General features: G+C 45.4%; 2 protein-coding genes across 18 annotated transcripts in view; one reads left to right on the top strand and one right to left on the bottom strand.

The window, feature by feature from the left end:
- The window catches only part of LOC129557813 (uncharacterized), a 135,254-nt gene extending 124,549 nt beyond the window's left edge, over positions 1 to 10,705 (bottom strand). For 3 of the 12 annotated variants that reach the window (XR_016039426.1, XR_016039427.1, XR_016039428.1), the window contains exons 1-4: positions 9,879 to 10,068; positions 9,346 to 9,493; positions 8,935 to 9,119; positions 7,170 to 7,379 (exon numbers count right to left, since the gene is read on the bottom strand). Coding sequence is in view for 2 of the 12 variants with exons in the window: in XM_088844968.1 (XP_088701094.1) it covers positions 9,319 to 9,493; positions 9,879 to 10,138 (435 nt within the window). In the remaining 10 variants the exon portion in view is untranslated. Of the gene's footprint in view, positions 1 to 7,169; positions 7,380 to 8,934; positions 9,120 to 9,318; positions 9,494 to 9,878 lie in introns of all 12 variants that reach the window. The other 9 variants (XR_016039429.1, XM_088844967.1, XR_016039425.1 and 6 more) reach the window with 8 other exon arrangements.
- A 10,599-nt stretch (positions 10,706 to 21,304) lies between these two features.
- Positions 21,305 to 23,150, top strand: part of LOC129557826 (uncharacterized) — a 55,332-nt gene continuing 53,486 nt past the window's right edge. For 4 of the 6 annotated variants that reach the window (XM_088844992.1, XM_088844987.1, XM_088844986.1 and 1 more), the window contains exons 1-2: positions 21,305 to 21,447; positions 21,819 to 21,966. The gene's annotated coding sequence lies outside the window, so the exon portion shown is untranslated. The remainder of the gene's footprint in view (positions 21,448 to 21,818; positions 21,967 to 23,150) is intronic. The other 2 variants (XM_055428465.2, XM_088844988.1) reach the window with 2 other exon arrangements.

Raw genomic sequence — 23,150 nt, 5'->3', positions numbered from 1 at the left:
CTTTTTAAAACATTTCAAAGCGTCACAGGGTTTTACAGCTGGTAGGGACTAGGGGTCATTAACTGATGGAGGCAGAGGCTTGTCCTCACCGCACCCTGAAGTGCAGCAGGGCCAGGCAGAGAACAAGATGCTGGGCCCCCTTTTACCACAGCCGCGGGGAGACAGGCGGTGCCACTTACAGACGCTACAGGACTGATGGCTACGCTCTCAGTGGTCACCCGCCCAGCAGGCCACAGTGCGAGAGGGAAAACTGAGTCCTGTCAGATCTCTGAGAAAACGGGCACTGAAGCCTCCAGAAGAATCCAAGGTCTGACCAACTCCAAGCCCATGACCCTTCCCTTACATCGGGACGGCTTGTGATACATTTATATTCTCATAAACCTTCATCATCACTTGAAACAAACTAATATTCAAATATATCAGTTCCCTCAGAAATTGGACCGTAAGAAAGATACTTGCTCAGCAGCGGCCATGTTTTCCCTTTCTATTTCCAACATCAGTTATAATTCATTGGGTGAAGCAAATTTATTATTTAAAAAAAATACGATCAGTAAGTTACTTGCATGCATAAACAAATGGTCCCTGAATCTTAAAATCAGCTCTTAAAATTTCAGAAATTATATGCCAAATTCTAGACAAATTTCAGAATTACCAACAATTTCCAAAAATTAGACTCTGAAGTATCATGAGTGGTTTCACTTCTGAGATGCTCATCACAAAAAGAAACAGGAGATACTAAGAATTCTGGAACATCCTCCACTAACCATCAGTGCTTTGCTTTCTGAAAGGTTTATTTCAGGACCCAGAAGCAGTAGCTGAATTTACTCCTCAGCCAGCATACATTACCTAAACAGTTACCAAAAATACTCTAGCAATCTAGGTTATCTTCCTAAATCTTAGCAGACTATTTTAACTTTTTTCCCCAAGAGCCCATACAATGTAGAAAACTGAGAAAAAGAAGAACTTCTCTATGTAAATTTCAGAGTGGTCCTCTTCTCCTTCTTCTAGTTATTAGTCTCTGTAATGGATCGCTATTTTGCTCTGGCACCAAGCCAACAATTGATTGGTAGAAATGGAAGAGTCACTAGCCCACATCGACTCTATCACAACAATGTACAATTATTTGTTTTGTCAAAATCCACTCCCCCGCCCAAGAAAGGCAGGCTGACAGGCTGCTGACCCACATGGTTGCTCTTTGCACACAGTTTAAATGAGCTGGTTCTAAGTCAACGAGATGCCAAACTACCAAGGCCAGGTACAGCGGGAGCAGGCTCTGGCAGGATGTCTCTGGCCTGAGCTGCACACAGGAGCAGGAGTGAGCCTCATGGCCTGGCTACCCCCTGCGGCTGGCAAACAGCCGATTAAGAAAGTGGGTGAAATAAATATTTCCCAGTTATAGTATAGAGTAGGTATTTACCTGACGTACACCTCACAGCATACACAAATGCTAAATGTCTACACCTTGAGAAATAATTGTTGCTGCCTGGTATGAGCTCTTAAACCACAGTTCATTTTCTCTGTGCCCTCTGTAGAATCTGGGGTTAAAGTACATCACTGATCATATGAAGATGTGACCACATACCAGCATCAATAGTAACTGAAACACAATGCCAGTATTTTACACACACAGAGCCTGTTCATGAGAAAGACTAACCAGGGACCAAGAAATATCCCTTTGCAGCTGCCTCGAACATTTCATCAAAAGGCCAATCGTCTTAATTTAGGAATTTTTCCACCCACAAAGACTTTCTGCAGTTTTGCAGAGGATGATAAAAACATGAGGACAGATGCACAAACCTGGGGCACAGAACACCGTGAAAACAGGCACGTGGTTTGGTTGCTTGCTCTGGGTTAGGGGGTGAGATCCCTTAAAACACAAAATATATTTTTTACAAAAATTATCATTATAAGTGATCTCCACTAATAACAGAAAGAAAAAAACAGTAATTTTAAAAAGAGGCTAAAAATGCAAAAGATGAAAAGAAATAAGGGGGAAATGATCATGCTAACAGTTCATTTCCATATCCTATTATCTAACAAAGTCCCAGATTTCTCCCAACAAAGTACCTCAAACCTTTAAACAGAAAGGCTTCGAAAAGTTGCTCTTCAGCTTTTAACACCATAACTGACAATGAAACAACTAACCTACACAATGCACATTTCCAAACTGACAAAAACTGGGACGACTACCCTAAAGTTAGAATCAGAAGCAATGGACTAAAAACAAACCAAAAACACCACTGTTCCTTGGAGGGAGGATTTACTCATAAACTATGAAGTAGCAAGATTAACGGTTATAAAAATAAGCTTATTTTATTTACATGTTAATAGCTAACAATTTTAAACTTTGACAAGAAAGGGAAGAAAAATATTTATTCATTTTGATTCGGGAGGATGAAAATATCCTGAAAATAGATGGAGCGATGGCTGCATAGCAATGTGAATGTACTTAATGCCACTGAACTGTACCCTAAAGTGGTAAATTTTATGTAATGTACATTCTACCACAACCAAAAAATACACACAAATATAACTTTGTTAGCATCCCATATTTAGAAAAAAAGTGATCTAGAATTTTCTCCTGGATTTCATCAAATACAGCTTCCCTTCTAGAGTCACTTAATAAGGAGTAACTTCTACTCTGATTCTCAAATTTCATCTTTTATCAAGGCCCAAGAAGACAGGGAAGCGCATCTTAACGGAATGGAGGTAACACAGGCCAAACCTACTTCATACTTCAGTTCAAAACGACTGCCTTGCTGTGATAGATCTACTCCAGATTTGGCTGCCATCCTACCAAAAATAAGAGAATCTATGGATAGATGGACAGGGAGGCCTGGCGTGCTATGATTCATGGGGTTGCGAAGAGTCAGACACGATTGAGCGACTGAACTGAACTGAACCGATGGATAGATGAGGTATGCTTAAGATTTTACGGCTTTAGTCTCTTTTCTAGCAATAAATATCAATCGAGAAACAGATCAATTGCATCATGAGTTCACCTACTGGACTCCACAGCCTTCTAATATCCTTGCTGTTGTTGTTCAGTCGCCCAGTCATGTCCTACTCTTTGCAACCCCATGGACTGCAGCACGACAGGCCTCCCTCTCTCTCAACATCTCCCGAAGTTTCCCCAGGTTCATGTCCATTGCATCGGTGATGCCATCCAGCCATCTCATCCTCTCATGCCCCCTTCTCATTCTGCCCTCAATCTTTCCCAGCATCAGGGACTCTTCCAATGAACCAGCCGTTCACATCAGATGACCAAAACACTGGAGTTTCAGCTTCAGCATCAGGCCTTTCCATGAGTATTCAGGGTTGATTTAAAACTGACTAATTTGACCTCCTTGCTGTCCAAGGGACTCTCAGGAGTCCTCTCCAACACCACAGTTTGAAGGCATCGATTCTTTGGCGCTCCACCTTCCTTACCATCCAGTGCTCACAACAGGACGTGACCACTGGGAAGGCCACAGCCTTGACTATACAGACGTTTTGACCTTGGCGTTGATATATTCAGAAGTACATTTAAAAAACTGGTTACTGGATCCTATTCAACTAAGTAAATGTAAGGAAACCGTTTTCTTAGAATTACTCGGAGTTAAAGACTTTGAAAATAGAACATATTTGTTGAAAACTTACTGTGAAAACACATACTTTACTTTGATAAACCCACTCACTCAATTAGTGAGTTTCCCTGGTGGCTCAATTGGTAAAGAATCCACCTACAATGTGGGAGACCAGGGTTCGATCCCTGGGTTGGGAAGATCCCCTGGAGAAGGGAACAGCTACCCACTCCAGTATTCTGGCCAGGAGAATTCCATGGAATTTATAGTCCATGGGGTCTCAAAGAGTTGGATATGACTGAGCAACTTTCACTTCGCGTCACTCAATTAACATGAATCCTTAAAACTACAGTATACCTATATCAACAATTTCATTCATTCCAGTGGCACATGGCAAAATAAGTGGAGGGTTAATAATATTTAGGTAATTGTACCTAAGTCATTTTGGGCTAATTTCTAAGAGAAAAAGTTACCAACATATACGAAACATTTTAGGTCAAAATTAATTCACTCAACCACTCAATTAAACCGAAAAAGGCCACTCAAGTCTTCTATAAACAGCCTCCAAACTGGAAAAAGCAATACTGTGTAACAGATCTACACCTACATAAATACGCCCCTGGGGGATGAGCAGTTTTGCATGGTTGCTCCCCCACTCCACACCCCAGGAAACCAGGACCTGGGACTCCTCAGCCTCAAGCATGCACACAGAGCAAGAAGGCAGCTCTCCTCTACACACCCACAGTGACCTCCTGGTAAAGAAAGACCCCTCTGAAAAGGCACGCGATCAAAAACCACCCAGTTCCCAAAACACCAAGGACAGGGATATGGCCCTCAAGTAAAACGAGGGACATATCCCTGTAAAATGTCCTAAGTTTTTGTAATATCCATTTTGAAAATCTATATATTACCCCCAAAATTAATGGAACTTGAGTTTTATTAATACTCATTCTGAGCCTCCATGAATCTGTTGTTTTAAGAAACACACAACAGTTCTTTCAAACACAAATATTTAAGACTCAAATTTATATATCGACACACAGCCCAAAATGAAAGTGACACAAGTGAAATACTAAGTAGTTCCCTTTCCTCAAATATGGATCAAAGCACACAGATCCATTAAGTGAGCAGTGGCAAGCCCCTGCAGAGAAGGAAGAAAAACCTCTCCACTCGGGACACGAGGCAAAAAGCTAATAGTTTCCTATGTCAACACACCCAAAATTTACATCTCCAAGTCAGTCTTCAAAATAAGCTGCAAAATTTTATAGAAACTATCCCCCCCAAAAAAAATTTTTTTTTAATGAAACTACTTTCTTGCTAGGAGAGAACAGGGTTAAATAAATGAAATGATCATCTTTTTGGTCTGCCTGTCACACTGGTATTTATCTTAGGGAAATAAGGAAGTTCCTATTACATCAGAATTCATTTTTTTCAGATACACCCAGCTCCAAATTATAAAGTAATAAAGTCCATTCATACAGAACTGAAAATTCAACCACCCTCTGTTACATCTGTTTTCTTTAAAATGTGTCTGTGTCTAATAAAACTACCAAATGGGTTGTATATTAAGAGACTTCCTCTACACTCTTACATTTTTTAAATCGGTTCTCAAGCCAGAATTAATATATTTTTATGCTAGAGTGAAGATGTTATTCTTACAGTTTTAATGAAAGAAAATGGTACGTAGAGGGTAGTTCATTAGTACAAATATCTAGGTGTGACTTGGAATATTTCCATATCCACAACACAATTCAGATTATTCTGATACAACATGACATGGGAAAAATGGAACAAGTATAAAAAGCTGTGCCAAAAATTCATTCCTAAATATAGATAAAAAAACAAAACCAAAGAAAAACGAGGGATTAGGGTTTCTTATTACACATGCAAGGTAAGAATATGTTGTTCCCTGGAATATACGGATTGATTTTGTGTTAATATAAACATAAATTTAAGTGACAGCTGTCTTACAGAGTAGTTGCCTTACAAAAAAAAAAAGCCAAAAGTAAGTACACAGAAATCAGGATCCCCAAGGAAAACAATTTTAAGCCATGCATAATTTCATTTCAGATAACCCAGAAAAACAGAACACAGTTGACAATTTTCACTGCATTTTCTTTGTTTTTTAAATGAAGCACAGTTGCCAATTCCTCCTCCTCTTAAGGGGCAGCTGGCCAGTCATAGCTCAGCAAATGTATCAATTTAGTCCACAAATATTTCTTTACAAGATTTAACATATCACATAGGCTAACACTGCACTGAGTGGGAAAGTGGGAGAGTGTTATAATGGATCTCATACAAATTTTAAGGTAATCAGAACCCAGCCTGTAAGTTTGGTTACTTATAAACCTTACTGCTTTGAAATCAGTTAATCAGTTTTCTTTTAACAGTAAATCAGGCTTTTTAAAAATTATGTTGTATTGTATTCTATAAAATTAATGTTAAAATAGCATTAATGAAATTCAGCACACATATGGACATCACAAAATCTTAGTTATGTGAGCAGACCTCAGTATTCCTATTGAGATTGCTTTATCTGAATACTTTATCTCACAAAAACCCCCTAAGTATATTGTAAAATGCCTTACTTCACTTTTTGAAAAGACCCTCCCATTACAATATACACACGTTTTATTCTCAATTACAGAAACATTTGCCACCCAATGTAAACCATTCCGAAAATCAAAACTGAAACTAAACGTGTTAAAAGCCATGAGAAAATTTAATATTATTTCATGACCTAGAGTTATACAATAAGCTAACGTTTTGGACAAACAACTGGTCCTTACTATAACTATCATAACAAATACTAAAGAATAGCAGCCTTCCAAAAAGAAAAAAATACCAAAAAAAGACACATTCCACATGTTATACGGAATAGTACCTACAAGAAATCAGTGCATCTAGGTCATAGGCCCAGCATTTTTCTTCCCCCCTTAAAAACAAAAAAGCTATTCCTAAGGGTCATACTGAGAACATAAAGGATTCACTCTCATTCCAAGAAAACAAAATACTTAAAATGATTGCTACCACTATGAAAAAATATCGTAAAGTAACAGCGACCTACATCTGCCTCTATCATCCTCGTTTCTGGTTTACAGAGATGTGAATTCTAAACTGTCCCTTTATTTTTTTTTTTTGGCTTCAAAGGCAGCTCTTTAGTCTATTTTTAAAGAAATATTTTTCTGTCAGAAGTCCATTATATCCCAGAAAAATTTTACAAGTTATTCCCCAAACCTCAGGTCTCATCCCACCTCCTAAAACCTGTGGAATGTGTCAAGCATGACCCCACAGCAAAACAATTTCAGTGCAATGAAAGTTCAGGCCTGAGTTCTGATCCAGTCTCCATCACCCACAATCAGGGCACAGTGAACAAAGCACTCCAACTCTGAGTCACTTTCTACACATAAGGAAGGGAGAAAGTAATATATTTGTAAAACAGATAATTTAAACTGTAACATTAATGTTAAGTGTCAGCTTGACTGGGCTAAGAGATGCCAAGATAGCTGGTAAAATGTAATATCTGGGTGTGTCTGTGAGGGTGTTTCTGGAGGAGATTAGCAATTGAATCAGTGGACTCAACAAAGAGAGCAAATTGCTCTTTACCGCCAAGGTGCTAGGGCATCATCCCATGCGTTGAGAGTGCAGATGAACAAAACGATGAGGAAGGGCAAATTCATTCTCTTCTTGAGCTGGGACATCCATCTTTTCCTGCCCCTGGAAGGCAGGGCTTCTGGTTCTCAGACCTTCAGGCTCAGACTGAGATTCACACCGTCGGCTCCCCTGGTTCTCAGGCCTTCAGATGATAAACTGTCCCTTTAAAAGGAAGTTGCCAAAGCAAATCTTTTCAAAATTAATTACATGGGTTTATTTACAAAGAGTTTTCCTATGATTTTACCTATCCAAATCAAAAAAATCAGAATAAGTTTTCTATGAAGAATAGGAAAATGCATCATCATTAACAGTAAAACTCTACCAACTGAACATTAGAAAGGAGTGGACTCCCAACGTCCTCAGCCTGGGATTCACACGATTATCTGTCAAATTCAGGACTGCATACATTCGGACAAGTCTCTCATCTAAAATACGGTTATTATTAAAATACACCTTCCTAAAGTAAATGAGCTAAGTAAAAACAGATATTACAGCCACCATTATTCCTTTTTAACATATTTTAACGTTAAAAAAGTTTAAAAAATTCTAATGTCCACAAAAGAAAAACTATTTGGAAGAAACCCAGCACAATTTGTATGTAATATAGTTTCCCTAAAACATTATGTAAGCAGTTCAAATAAGGCTCACATAACCTAATCTAGAAAAATAACCAAGGGGGGAAAAAGATTCCTGAGGCATTCGCTTCCAAACCAGAAGCAAATATAAAATAATTTTTAAAATTTCACAAGAAGGTCCATTTCTTCCCTTTTAACGTTGTCTGCAAAAATTATTATGTCGTTTCCCCACTTCATGCTTTCTAAAACATCACGTCCATTCTAACTGAAACTCCTCATCCACTAACACCTAAAAACAATCAGAATTGTTAAGGCACAACTTACCAGAAACATAGTTTTAATCGTGTTATAAAGTTCATGAAATATTACTAAAATATACCGCTGGCTATCAGAATCGTGACATTTTTAATGTTACAAGTTTTCATTTTACATTAAACTACACGTGATGACATAATTCCAAATTTTTTCATGGTTTAATCCATCAAGGGTAATTTTATAAAAGCTTTCCAAATCCAGAAATTGGTAAAATTCTTGGTTTAATTCTTTTTCAATTGCCATATCCTCACCCTACAATCAGAGTGAATGAGATGTGCGACGGCCAGGCTGAGGCTGTCAAACAGCTGAATTTTCTAAGTGCCCAATACTGGACACCAGTGTGATGTTTTTAGGTATTTAATCCTCTTATTAGTCACTGCGATTCATAATAATTTAAGCTTTAAACAATATTCCACTTACATCTGCAGTAATAGAGCTCAGTTAGTATTTGTGGCAAGAATGTTTGTGACTGCACTGCTCAGCCCTTCTATTTACATCAGCAGTGCTAAATGCCCAATGGTGAGAGGGGAGCCAATCAGATGGCGGATTAGATGTCAACTCAGAGGCAGCTGTCTGGAGACTATTACAGCCAGTTTACCTCCACAATTCAAATTCCAAACCTTGCAAAGGAGATCAAGTCAGTCTTTAGGCTCAGCCTCCAAGCAAGAAACAGCAAGAGTGCAGGACTCTTCCTAATAACGCTGCAGGGCTTGGGGGGACAGGAAGTTAAAAATCCAAATAAATCTGAGCCAAAAAGATCCATTTTCACTGGTCTGCTTCCTCCCTGGGGTCGCTGACTAAATGGCAACCCACTCCAGTGTTCTTACCTGGAGAATCCCAGGGACGGGGGAGCCTGGTGGGCTTCCGTCTATGGGGTCACACAGAGTCGGACACGACTGAAGTGACTTAGCAGCAGCAGCAGCAGCAACCCACGATCCAAATAAGTTCAGTTTAACCGGAATGTGTTCCTTGAACGCAGCCTATCCGTTGAAGGTGACTCCTTTCAAGCAGCCTGCAAGCCAAACAGTGCATTTCCCAGGCTTATTCCTGGGAATGAATCGATCTATTTTGGGGTCGTTTTCCTCCCCATCGTTGTAAAACGTGGGCACTCTTTTTGGCGACTAACCGCTCAAAACTCGAAGCCCGCCTCGAATATCGCCGAATGCCTGGGCACAACTACGAAACACACGCTCGGCTGCCACAAAGCTGACCTTTTTTTTTTCCCCTCCTGCCTTCACCTTGTGAGCTCTAAGGGGAAAACGCGGTGCGGCCTGAGGTAGCACAGAGTTCCTCATTCCTTCCTCAGGTGGAGCTCGTGGTGGGCGCTCCCCGAAAAGCGGGGGGCAGTGATTCCTCCTCAGACCCCACCGGCCGGAGCGCCGATTTCTGTGGCAAAAATGAATAAATAAATACGATAAAGCTGCCCGAACGGCCCCCGGCGCCCACACGGCTTCCCGGCGGCGCGGCGCCCGGGGCGGGGTGTCGCGGCGGCGCCCGGCCCGGGCCTCGGCGAGGGACCCCGTTCCGCCCCCGGGGCCCCGGGCCGCGCACTCCGACCCCGCGCGCCGCCGGGCCTCGCAGCGAGGCGGCCGCGAGGTAAAACGGCTTTGCGCGCCTCGTCCCCCACCGCCGCCTCACACACACACACCACCACCCCCGCAGCAGGGCCGGAGACGCAGGAGAAGTAACGCGGAAAGAGAAGCAACTACAGGGCTCGCGGCGCGAGACGAGGCCGCCACGGCGGAAGCAGGCCTGGCGGCGCGGGGTTTACCTGGGATCTGCCCCTGGTCGGGCCGGGGATGCCGGGGCTTGTCGCCGGGTGGCTTCTTTGTTGCGCGGCCGCCCACGCCGGGCTGGCAGCGGCGTACGGGGGCGCCCATGTCCTTGCCCAAGCCCAGGCCCGCGGCCGCCCGCCGCCTGCCCCGCCTCCGGCTCCGGCTCCTCCCTCCGGCTCCGGCCCCGCCCCCCGGCTCCGGCCCCGCCCTCCGGCCCCGGCTCCTCCTCCGAGGAACCTGCGGGTCTCCAGTCCATAAGGTCACAAAGAGTGGAACACAACTGAGCAATTAAACAATAAAAGCGTATATAGCCAAGAAACAGAAACAAATTTTCACTTCCATAAAGGAAATAAAATTATGATGAAAATAATTAAAGATTATATTACATTCCTGGATATTGTGAGGTTTTGTGGCATTTAGCTACAGTTTAAATTTTTATCTCTTGTGATTTATATTTTCATTCTAAGGTAATATAAACTTTTGCACCAAATTTTCTATTAATACTTTGCAATTCTTTTCTTAAAAAAGCCCAGAAAATGTGGACTCACCCCAGTTTTTTTCAGTTTTCACTTTTTTTTTTGCTTTAGACTAAGCAAGTTTTCAAGAGCCTGTTCTTAATTCAACCTCTTAATTCCAGATATTCACCTAGTGGACCCAAAGTCATGTCATGTCTCTTGTTTCTGTGTAAGGTTTATACTCCAACCCACATTTCTCTATGGGATTCCCAGGTGGCGCTAGTGGTAAGTGTAGGAGACATAAGAGACGCATGTTCGATCCCTGGGTTGGGAAGATCCGGGACATGGAGGAAGGCATGGAAACCCACTCCAGTATTCTTGCCTGGAGAATTCCATGAACAGAGGAGCCCGGCAGGCTATAGTCCATGGGTCACACAGAGTCGGACACGACTGGAGGGAGTCAGCATGCACGCATGACCCCGACCCCATTCTCTAGCTGCCGGGTTTATCAGGCTAGCCTCACAGCTCGAGCTACCAGAGGATTTCCATCTCTTCCTTCCTAACTCAATTATCTGCTTTTAGAAACACAATTATCAGTAATTTATTTTATTGATTATGGTGGTGGTGCTTTAGTCACCAAGTCGTGTCTGACTCTTGAGACCCCGTCCATGGGATTTTCCAGGCAAGAATACTGGAGTGGGTTGCCATTTCCTTCTCCAGGGGATCTTCCCTACCCCGGGATCAAACCCACAGACCCACGTCTCCTGCATTGCAGGCAGATTCTTTACTGCTGAGACACGAGGGAAGCCCTTTATTGATTATATTTTACTCCACAAATCTATGTGTTTATTACAAGAGTATGTCTGTATCTGTCCCTCATGTGGCTGAACCAACAGTAACAAAGAAAAAGTCTTGATTTACACCCAAATTTACATCATATTTGGCTTCCCTTGTGGCTCAGATGGTTAAGTGTCTGCCTGCAATGCGGGAGACCTGGGTTCGACCCCTGGGTCAGGAAGAGCCCCTGGAGAAGGAAATGGCAACCCACTTCAGTACTCTTGCCTGGAAAATTCCATGGACAGAGGAGCCTGGTAGGCTACAGTCCATGGGATCGCAAAGAGTCGGACATGACTGAGCAACTTCATTACATCATATTTAAATAAATAGTCTCCATTGAGTGGGATTACAGGTGCCTTGGATTTTCTATTAAAACTTTATTTTATTGTTCACACTTTATACAGTGACTGTGAAACACATCAGTTGAAAATATTATTAATTTTTTATAATTTTGAAAAGAAAGTTTAAGGAAAACTAGATTAGGGTATGATATTGCCATATAGTTCAGAAATTATTTTACCCAACTGTCTGTGTGAATCAGGGAGAGGAATCACACAAAGTTTTAAAATTATTTTACATTTGACTTTAAAATGCATCACGACTGGTTACAAACGTCACCAGTTCAGACTAAATGAGGAAGATGAATCTAAGTTCAAGTCTGAACATGTTTAATGTTTTTTAAATTTCTTCCAGTAAATGCAAGAAATGGAACAAGAAACCGAGTCCACTAAGCAAGGTTCTACGTCCTACAATAAAAAAAAAATTAGTTGTTTTTTGTTTCTAAATAGATAAATATTCCCCACTCCCATTTCTACTCCTCAGTCCTTGTATTTACTAGTCGTTACCATTAAGTTTAAGCATCCGTGAGACTGTTGGCACATAGCCTAAAAAATATGTATTTATTTGTCTGGCTGTGTCACATCTTAGCTGCAGCATGTGGGATCTTCAGCCTTCAGGGCAGCATCTGGGATTTTTAGTCGTGCTATTCGGGACCTTCCGTTGCAGTATGCAAACTCTTAGTTGTGGCGGGTGGGATCTAGTTCCCTGTTGTCCAATCACTCAGTCGTGTCTGACTCTTTGCAACCCCATGGACTGCAGCACGCCAGGCTTCCCTGTCCTTCACCATCTCCCAGAGCTTGCTCAAACTCATGTCCATCAAGTCAGTGATGCCATCCAACCATCTCATCCTCTGTCGCCCCCTTCTCCTCCTGCCCTCAGTCTTCCCCAGCATCAAGGTCTTTTCTAATGAGTCGGCTGTTCGCATCAGGTGGCCAAAGTATTGGAGCTTCACCTTCAGCATCAGTCCTTCCGATGAACATTCAGGGTCGATTTCCTTTAGAATTCACTGGTTTGATCTCCTTGCTGTCCAAGGGACTCTCCCCCTAGGTATGCAGGAATTGTGATCAGGAAGACTTCACAAAGGGAAGTCTTTTGAGCTGAACTTCAAAAGACCAAAGCTCTTGACCAAACAGTGGGACAGAAAACAGAAAGCTGCAAATGTAGAGGCAGGGAGGTATGAAGGAGTCTGGCGGGACAAGTAATCGAAAATGTAATTCACGAGGGACGACATCTCAGAGCAGGTGAGCAGTGAGCCAGACCCTGGAGGAAGTGGCTGGACATGCAGCAGAGTGAGGTGCACAGAAGGAGGAACCAGCCAGGGTTCCTCTGCCGTGTATCAGGGCAGAGACGGTGCCATCTCGGCCAGGCTAAGGCTGTCCCCAGGGTCACCAGGCTGAGCTGGCTGGCCTCAGGGAAGCAGCCCTGAAAGAAAAGGAGCAGGTACATCCTCGGGGTCGGGGGCTGGTGGCTCAGAGGAAAAGTTGGTGAAGGGAGAAGAAAAAGCACAGAGGCTTTGGGCTAGAGTGGCCTCAGGAAGTCAGAGCAGGAGAAAAACAATTCAGAGACTTAAAGAGCAGGCACCAGCTGGCGAGTTCGTCTCCTTTTCACATCAGGAAGTTGGAGTCTCTGCCAGTCTCTGTCTTATGCCCTTGAAACTTTGATCCCATCCATGCCCTCCAGTCATTTCATCCCTACTTGTCGCTTAGAAGAGCTTAGACAATCTGAATAGACCTCCCCCAACTTTAATAAGCTTTTTAAAATGGACTTCCCTGGTGGCTCAGTGGTAAAGAACCCGCCTGCCAATGCAGGAGATGCATGTTCAATCGCTGGGTGGGGAAGATGCCCTGCAGACGGAAATGGCAACCCACTCCAGCCTTCTTGACTGGGAAATGCCATGGACAGAGGAGCCTGGCGGGCTACAGTACATGGGGTTGCAAAAGAGTCAGAAATGACTGAGCAACTAAACAACAACAAACTTTCATAAAATAGGAGTAGAATGAAAATCACAGAGCACTGTGCTTCAGGTTTCAATTTCCAGAAGATTGAAACCAAGGAAAGCCAAGAAAAGGCAAGTGGATTTTCCTGGAAGAAATTAGAAATTGGAGATGAAACTTTCCCAGTGGCCAGGTAAGATTAGAAATAATCTTACATAATCCCCAGAAGCGATTATGAAATAAAATAGAGGCCGGTGGACAACTGTCCAAGGGAATGTATCCATGGAAGGTCAGCATGAAAAGTTACTCTGAAGCACAACCTTGAACCTAAAATTTTTATGACTTCCATGCATTATCTCACATTAGTAAGAGGGTCTAGCCCAGTTACTATGCCAAAGCCTTTGACTGTGTGGATCACAATAAACTGTGGAACATTCTGAAAGAGATGGGAATACCAGACCACCTGACCTGCCTCTTGAGAAACCTGTATGCAGGTCAGGAAGCAGCAGTCAGAACTGGACATGGAACAACAGACTGGTTCCAAATAGGAAAAGGAGTGCGTCAAGGCTGTATATTGTCACCTTGCTTATTTAACTTATATGCAGAGTACATCATGAAGAACGCTGGGCTGGAAGAAGCACAAGCTGGAATCAAGATTGCTGGGAGAAATATCAATAGTCTCAGATATGCAGATGAACTACCCTTATGGCAGAAAGTGAAGAGGAGCTCAAAAGCCTCTTGATGAAAGTGAAAGAGGAGAGTGAAAAGGTTGGCTTGAAGCTCAACATTCAGAAAACAAAGATCATGGCATCTGGTCCCATCACTTCATGGGAAATAGATGGAAAAACAGTGGAAACAGTGTCAGACTTTATTTTTTGGGGCTCCAAAATCACTGGAGATGCTGATTGCAGCCATGAAATTAAAAGACGCTTACTTCTTGGAAGGAAAGTTATGACCAACCTTGATAGTATATTGAAAAGCAGAGATATTACTTTGCCAACAAAGGTCCGTCTAGTCAAGGCAATGGTTTTTCCCGTGGTCATGTATGGATGTGAGAGTTGGACTGTGAAGAAAGCTGATCGCCGAAGAATCGATGCTTTTGAACTGTGGTGTTGGAGAAGACTCCTGAGAGTCCCTTGTACCTCAAGGAGATCCAACCAGTCCATTCTAAGGGAGATCGATCCTGGGTGTTCATTGGAAGGACTGATGCTAAAGCTGAAACTGCAATACTTTGGCCACCTCATGCGACGAGTTGACTCACTGGAAAAGAGTCTGATGCTGGGAAAGGTTGGGGGCGGGAGGAGAAGGGGACGACCGAGAATGAGATGGCTGGATGGCATCACCGACTCTGTGGACATGAGCTAGAGTGAACTCCGGGAGTTGGTGATGGACAGGGAGGCCTGGCATGCTGTGATTCATGGGGTCGCGGAGAGTCGGACACGACTGAGTGACTGAACTGAACTGAACTGAACTAGCCCAGTGAATGATAAATGTATCCAAGGATACACTGCAACTCGCAACACTATCTTTTCAGATCCAGTGAGATTTCTAGTAACAGTGTGTCTAGCCATCTCCTGAGTCTCTGTCTGTGGTTTTTCTCCCTCCCTCTTTTTCCTTCCCCCTTGTGTGCTCCTCCAGTTTCTTTTTTCCTGTGTCTGCTTTTCCACAGCACCCACCCAGGAGGAGGCAAGTTCTCCACACCATGCCCTCACCCATCCTTCCACTGCAGCCAGACCCACGTGACCCTGGACCACAGGGCAGGGGTTCCCTGCGTCCTTCCCTCTGGCGTTAATGCCAGCATTCTTGTAGAGTGGAGCTGGGTCACTGTGCTTCATTATTGCCTCCAAAGCAAAGGTGTTCCACACCATCCACGCTCCTCTGTGGCCACAGAATCACGGACTGATCTTCGGCCTGGAAACGCCCCCCCCATGCTGTCTCCCCCGCTCCCCTCTCCCCGTCAGTGCCCACCTTGACCTTCCAAGGGTCAACATAACACAGACCTGACAAATCCTGGGATTCCAGCCTTTAGGAAATGCTCGAGGCTCTGCAAGCCTGAGCTTTTCAGGTGGAAAGCAAAACTTCTTCAATACTTAGATATGCTTTCCGCCCAGTCATATGTTACGCTGTTTCTGAGGGTAACAGGATTCTCCAGGAAACAGAATTTGTCCCAGAATTCGGACACAACTGAAGCAACTTAGACGCCGAAGAACAGGAGAAATGTTTGGCGTTGAGTGGAGTGTAGCTGATTCTTCTGAAATCACATGCCAGACACCCATCCTATTTAGAAATTAAAATACACAGGCACAGACACACCCTACTGACCTATTTTGTGTGTGTGTACTCAGTCATCTCTGACTCTTTGCGACCCCATGGACTGTAGCCCTCCAGGCCCCTCTGTCCATGGGGTTTGCCAGGCCAGAATACTGGAGTGGGTTGCCATTTCCTCCTCCAGGGGATCTTCCAGACCCACTTAACCTGTTTACTTCCAGGCAATATGTTAACTGCTTTACATATAGTTTCTCATTTAATTCTTACCCCCCAAACCCCACCAGGTAGACATTTAGTGCCTCACAAACATTCTGCTGCACGAAAAAAAAAATGTGTAGTTTATCCCTCTCCCCATCCAGTTTATTATCCCCACTATAATATTCTTCATAAATATAGTGGTGCTCTTGTTAGTCAAGAGTCCCACATTTATTTACATTATTTTTTGCCTAGATTTTTGTTTTCAGATCCTAGTTGTTTTGCATCCTAAACTTATGGGCCACTATTACATTTGCATAGTTGTTTCAAGTCAAATGCTGTATCCCGTATCATGCATTTACTCATTCACAGCTAACATCTAAATCTGAAACGTGAAAAGGACAATTGTTTAGTGCTTTTTTTAAAGTCCCTGACCAAGATAAGTAGGGAAATCCCATTAGCTCCATTCATAGCATTTCTCCTAAATCTAAAACGAAAGCAAGTATCCAAAGCCTTATTCTTTAATAGTTCTCATTTGTAAAACTTTTGACAGGGCTTTAGTCTAAATTGGTTCCAAATTATGTAAAGAACACTGAGAAATAGGATGGGTAGTGAGTCGTGATAGTTTCAGTTATTTAATAAATAACCAGAACAGTAAAGGGGACTAATCTTAAAGCAAACAGTGTGATGGGCTGTGATCAGGCAGAGAGAACAGAACTGTGGCATCCTTAAACTACCATCTGGCTCAGTCCTCTCTAAGTGGGCAGGTTTGAAGAGCCTTTTATTCAGTGCCCTCAAACTTATTCAGAGGGAATCGTATTGGAGTATCAGTTTTTCACAACGTTAAGAAAACCCACCAAACCCAACCCCATTTTTGTAACCAAAAAGTAATGTTTAACAAAGTGCTGGGTAATCCTCTGGCTAATCGTGAGGGTGTGGGGCATTCGGTGGGTGGCAGGTCGGCTGCAGGCAGGGTAAGCCCACTCTGCAGCTTTGGAGCCTTCACCTCCTCGACTCCTTCATGGCCAGAGTAACTTATTACCGTTGTCATTGTGGTTTGAAATTTAGGCAAGAGGTGTAAAAATAAAGAGTTCATTAGGAAAAACGAATGTGGTCATTTCTAGTACTTTATTTTCCGTTTGAAAACTACTGTAGAATCTCCATACAGGATAATCGGGGCAACTGACACAACAGAAACTATAATCTGCGGCTCGAATCGTGCTTTTGGGAAATGTGAAACTATCCCATGACTTTGCTTTTGAGAAATGTGAACCTATTTCATGACTTTCTAACAGACCTGACAACTACGATTTTGTTTATTAAGTCCTGGATTTTTAAATCAAACTGTTAAGAGGCTTTTTTTTTGTTTTCTCAAGAAGGTGTGTTTGAGAGCCCACTACTACCTTCAGCAAGACGCTTTTGAAAAGGTATTTTAGCATTCTCTGTGGTTTAAGAGACAAAACCAAGTCCTGCCGGCTTTGTGTTGTGCTTCTCTTACAGACTGCAGTGCCTTCTATCTGCTTTAGGGTGTGGCATCTGCCATTGGGGAGAAGCTGGCATGTGTCGCCTTTTATAGCAGACTGACTTCATTGTGCTGGGGGCCTCGATTTCATAGCCTCTTGGTTCCAATCTTCTAGTTGACTTGCTGAAGCAAAAGGAATTAAAAGAGATTTCGAACTATATACCTAGTTTTTTTCCCCAAGTTTCATGATTTTTCTATATAGAAAAAAAGTGTTAAGAAAAGGGCCAGAGGTGAACTTGGTGACTCATTTTCCCTTTTTAGGATTAGTTGTGAAAATAAGCCACAAAATACGGCTGCACTTGTAAGAACTGATGTTGATATATTTTATCAGTTTGAAAAAATGTATTTTTATGACTGTATGTGTACATATAGTTGGACTATAAATGTCTAAAACCATAAATATGTAATTTGAGTTTAGAATATATGTATAAACACATATGCAAAACAGACTGATATTTGTATTTGCATATGAAAACTTAAAAATTCAACTTATGTGGTATCATCATGTAATTAGTATGTATTTGACTATACAAAGGGAGAAAATCCAGAAGAAAATGTCAAAGAGGCACACTAACAAAGATGTAATATTCGCTTGGCAAAAACTGATGAATGATCTGGCATCACTTCACCTTACATTTCTCTTATTCACTTACACGTGATGATATAACTCTTGTTTTCCAGTTGTTTGCATAGATTTGCAATTTGTTGTTTCTCCATTCTATAATGACTCTTGGGTATGCACCTGATTCCCCTCCTCCACCAACAGTCACCAGTGTTTCACATCTATCCTTTTCTATTTAGTCAAGTAACATTTTACACTTGGTCAAGCAAACAAAAATAACCACTGCAGTTGAAATAAACGAAAATAGCCTTTACGGAAAGCTGAAGAATTAGATGATTTTAGAAAGCTACATTTTACCAAAATCATATATATCCTTTTAGCTAGCAGGACTTCTTGAAAGCTCTGGTTTCAGATGCTTTCTCTCTGTGAAAACTGAGTCCACACTAGTACAACTGAGCTATTGTTTAGGTTAAGAAGTCCTGCTCTGGAAGATATTCAAGATGTAACTAGGTGACAGAATCACAATAATAAAAACATTTGAAACATCAAAAAGTGATAACAGTGGATAGTATTTGAAGAAAAAGTGTGAAACGTTTTTGCTGTAGGATTCAGATTTGATGGATTTACATCATCACTGATCTTATGTTTATGAAATATAACATGTATTTCTTTTAGTTTTATTTCACATTACTTAGAAATGAACTCATATCAAGAGGGTTAACTATGCACATAACCTCTAAAATAGGATGAAAGGCGTCATACAGATTTATGAAGACATGAGATAAACCTTAGCTCTTGCTATTGTGGCACCGATAGTTAAATTTCCACGTACAAGTTGTTGGGAGCATAACACACCACTCTACATATTTGAAGGCTTTCCCTTCAGAGAGAAGACAGGCAAGTGCATTGTGAGAAAAATGCTCCTCTGGGAATACTTTTGTGTTTTCATTAATAAAGCCTACGTGGGCTTCCCTGGTGGGTCAGATGGTAAAGAATCCGCCTGCAACGCAGTAAGACCCCAGTTCGATCCCCGAGTCGGGAAATACCCTTGGCGAAGGGAATGGCTGCCTACTCCAGTGTCCTTGCCTGGAGAATCCCATGGAGAGAGGAACCTGGTGGGCTATAGTCCATGGGGTCGCAGAGTCTCTGACAGAACTGAGGGACTAAGCATGCAGGCACACACACACTGCCTTAAAAAAAGTTATATTGGCATTTCTTTGGGGCAGGTGCAGTCAGTAATAAGCATGTATTGAATACCTGCTGTGTACAGGGCACAGAGCTCCTGGAATGCGGCTAACCTTCAGTTAAAACTCTTTCCTAATTTTGCAGTTTGAAGAAGTTGTGGGAATCACACTGATGGCCCTAAATCAAGGGAGAGAGGCTAACATGCTGAAACATTACATAACTCTTGGGAGAGGCAGTGCTTTTGCACAGATTGCCCAAGTATTTTTTTTCTCCGTCGGCTCCTGGTAACCTTTGAGGCCGACAGACAACTTTGTTCCCCGGCCCTTTTCTCCCTCTTTTGTCTGCTCGTCAGACTCGTTTTCCACCTTTGAATCGTGCCTTTTAGACCTGAAAACAAACACGCGAACGCCCGGTTGGCAAGGCGACGGAGGCACGAGGGGAAAGTGCAGCCTCCGGTCGCCCCACGCCCGCCGCGCTCCGAACGCCAGCGGCGCGGCCGGACCGGAGCTCTGCTGCCCGGGGCCGCTGGTGCCCGCGAGGCTGCACCCGCGCCAGGCGGACGGGCCGGCCCAGGGCCCCGCGGGCCGCGGCGGCCCAGGGCTGAGTTCAGTCCACGTTTTGCGAGTGCGCCGGAGCAATCAGAGAGAAGTGGATAATAGTTGCTCCGGCTCGCCCGGCTCCCTCTCGAGCCATGCTGGGCCCAAGCGGCTCAAGTCAGTCGTGTATTTTTACCCATATCCAGGGTAGAGAGGAAAAAGAGAAAAAGTTTCATTTAAACCTGCACTAAAAACTTTCACCCTGAAATCACACAGCGGGAACAGGCCCAGACAGTAAGGCGTAGACTCCCGGTTCCGCTACGGCGGGGCCCGTGGACGGAGGGGAGTGGGGAGGGGGCTCGCTCGATTCGCGTCGTGGCGAGTGGATGCGCACAGGAGGGGCCGCGGACTAAAAAGTGGGTTTTATTGTCTCCCCCCGCGCCCCCCGCCCGGCCTCGCCACGCCGCGGCGATCATGGCCGCGCGGGCAGCAGCAGCAGCGGCGAGCGGCGAGCGGCGGGCGCCCCCCTGGCCGCGGCCGGCGCCCGGGGCCCGGGACCTGGAGGCGGGGGCGCGCGGCGCGGCGGCACCGGGACCCAGGCTGGGGGACGGCGACGGCAGCGGCCTGAATAATGTGCACCACCACCCCCTGCACCCCCGTCACGAACTGAACATGGCCCATAACGCGAGCGCGGCGGCCGCCGCCAGCACTAACAGCGCCAAGAGCGGCGGCTCCGGGGCGAAGGGTGGAAGCGCCGCCGCGCCGTCCTCCTCTTCCTCCTCGTGGGGCCCGGGCTCGGCCATGGAGACGGGGCTGCTCCCCAACCACAAACTGAAAACCGTTGGCGAAGCCCCCGCCGCAGCGCCCCACCAGCAGCAGCACCACCACCACGCACTACAGCAGAGGCTAAACCAGTTCCAGCAGCAGCAGCACCAACATCCCATTTCCAACAACAGCAGCCTCGGCGGCGCGGGCGGCGGCACGCCTCAGCCCGGTGCCGACATGGAGCGCAACACAGAGGCGCCAAGGACGGTGCCGCCGCGGGCAGCCAGGCCGAGCCCCCGGGCCAGCCGCTGCTGAGCAAGCCGGGCGACGAGGACGACGCGCCGCCCAAGATGGGGGAGCCGGCGGGCGGCCGGTTCGAGCAGCCGGGCCTGGGCGCCCTGGGCGCGCAGCAGCAGCCGCCGCCGCCGCCGCCGCCGCCGGTCGCCGTGCACGGGCGCGGCGGAGGCGGCGGCCGTCTCGGAGTTTAATAAATACTATGGCAGCGCTGCCCCAGCTAGCGGCGGCCCCGGCGGCCGCGCTGGGCCTTGCTTTGATCAACATGGCGGACAACAAAGCCCCGAGATGGGGCTGATGCACTCCGCCTCAGCTGCCGCCGGAGCCCCCAACAGCATAGACCCCCCTGCAGAACTCCCACGAAGGGTACCCCAACAGCCAGTACAACCATCATCCGGTCTACAGCCGGCCCAGCGCGGGAGGCGGCTGAGGCGGTGGAGGAGGGGGCGGAGCCGGAGGCGCGGGGGCGGAGCCGGAGGCGCGGGGGCGGAGCCGGAGGCGCGGGGGCGGAGCCGGAGGCGCGACCGCGACAGCGGGCGGCCGCGGGCCTGGGCTTGGGCAAGGACGTGAGCGCCCAGTACGCCGCTGCCAGTCCGGCCTGGGCGGCCGCGCAACAAAGAAGCCACCCTCGACGAGCCCCGGCACCCCCGGCCCGACCATGGGCAGATCCCAGGTAACCCCCGCGCCGCCAGGCCTGCTTTCGCCGCGAGCCCTGTAGTTGCTTCTCTTTCCGCGTTACTTCTCCTGCGTCTCCGGCCCTGCTGCGGGGGTGGTGTGTGTGTGTGTGTGTGTGTGAGGCGGTGGTGGGGGACGAGGCGCGCAAAGCCGTTTTACCTCGCGGCCGCCTCGCTGCGAGGCCCGGCGGCGCGCGGGGTCGGAGTGCGCGTCCCGGGGCCCCGGGGGCGGAACGGGGTCCCTCGCCGAGGCCCGGGCCGGGCTCCGCCGCGACACCCCGCCCCGGGCGCCGCGCCGCCGGGAAGCCGTGTGGGCGCCGGGGGCCGTTCGGGCAGCTTTATCGTATTTATTTATTTATTTTTGCCACAGAAATCGGCGCTCCGGCCGGTGGGGTCTGAGGAGGAATCACTGCCCCCCGCGTCTCGGGGAGCGCCCACCACGAGCTCCACCTGAGGAAGGAATGAGGAACTCTGTGCTACCTCAGGCCGCACCGCGTTTTCCCCTTAGAGCTCACAAGGTGAAGGCAGGAGGGGGGAAAAAAAAAAAAGGTCAGCTTTGTGGCAGCCGAGCGTGTGTTTCGTAGTTGTGCCCAGGCATTCGGCGATATTCGAGGCGGGCTTCGAGTTTTGAGCGGTTAGTCGCCAAAAAGAGTGCCCACGTTTTACAACGGTGGGGAGGAAAACGACCCCCAAATAGATCGATTCATTCCCAGGAATAAGCCTGGGAAATGCACTGTTTGGCTTGCAGGCTGCTTGAAAGGAGTCACCTTCAACGGATAGGCTGCCTTCAAAGAAACACGTTCGGGTTAAACCGACCTTATTTGGATCGCGGGTTAGGTGTGCGTTTTTAGTCAGCGAACCCAGGGAGGGAGCAGACCAGTGAAAATGGATCTTTTTGGCTCAGATTTATTTGGATTTTTAATTTCCTGTCCCCCCTCAAGCCCTGCAGCGTTATTAGAAGAGTCCTGCACTCTTGCTGTTTCTCGCTCGGAGGCTGAGCCTAAAGACTGACTTGATCTCCTTTGCAAGGTTTGGAATTTGAATTGTGGAGGTAAACTGGCTGTAATAGTCTCCAGACAGCTGCCTCTGAGTTGACATCTAATCCGCCATCTGATTGGCTCCCCTCTCACCATTGGGCATTTAGCACTGCTGATGTAAGTAGAAGTGCTGAGCAGTGCAGTCACAAAGATTCTTGCCACAAATACTAACTGAGCTCTGTTACTGCACATGTAAGTGGAATATTGTGTAAAGCTTAAATTATTATGAATCGCAGTGACTAATAAGAGGATTAAATACCTAAAAACATCACACTGGTGTCCAGTGTTGGGCACTTAGAAAATTCAGCTGTTTGACATTCTCGGCATGGCCATTGCACATCTCATTCACTCTGATTGTAGGGTGAGGATATGGCAGTTGAAGAAGAATTAAACCAAGAATTTTACCAATTTCTGGATTTGGAAAGCTTTTATAAAATTACCCTTGATGGATTAAACCATGAAAAAATTTGGAATTATGTCATCACGTGTAGTTTAATGTAAAATGAAAACTTGTAACATTAAAAATGTCACGATTCTGATAGCCAGCGGTATAGTTTAGTAATATTTTATGAGCTTTATAACACGATTAAAACTATTTTTCTGGTAAGTTGTGCCTTAACAATTCTGATCGTTTTTAGGTGTTAGTGGATGAGGAGTTTCAGTTA

Source organism: Moschus berezovskii, chromosome 17 (assembly GCF_049115385.1).
Source record: "Moschus berezovskii isolate FMDL1 chromosome 17, NW_MosBer_1.0, whole genome shotgun sequence".
In the NCBI taxonomy this organism is placed as follows: Eukaryota; Metazoa; Chordata; class Mammalia; order Artiodactyla; family Moschidae; genus Moschus; species Moschus berezovskii.
Note: the sequence above shows the minus strand (reverse complement) of the source record. Positions and strands in the feature narration are given on the sequence as shown.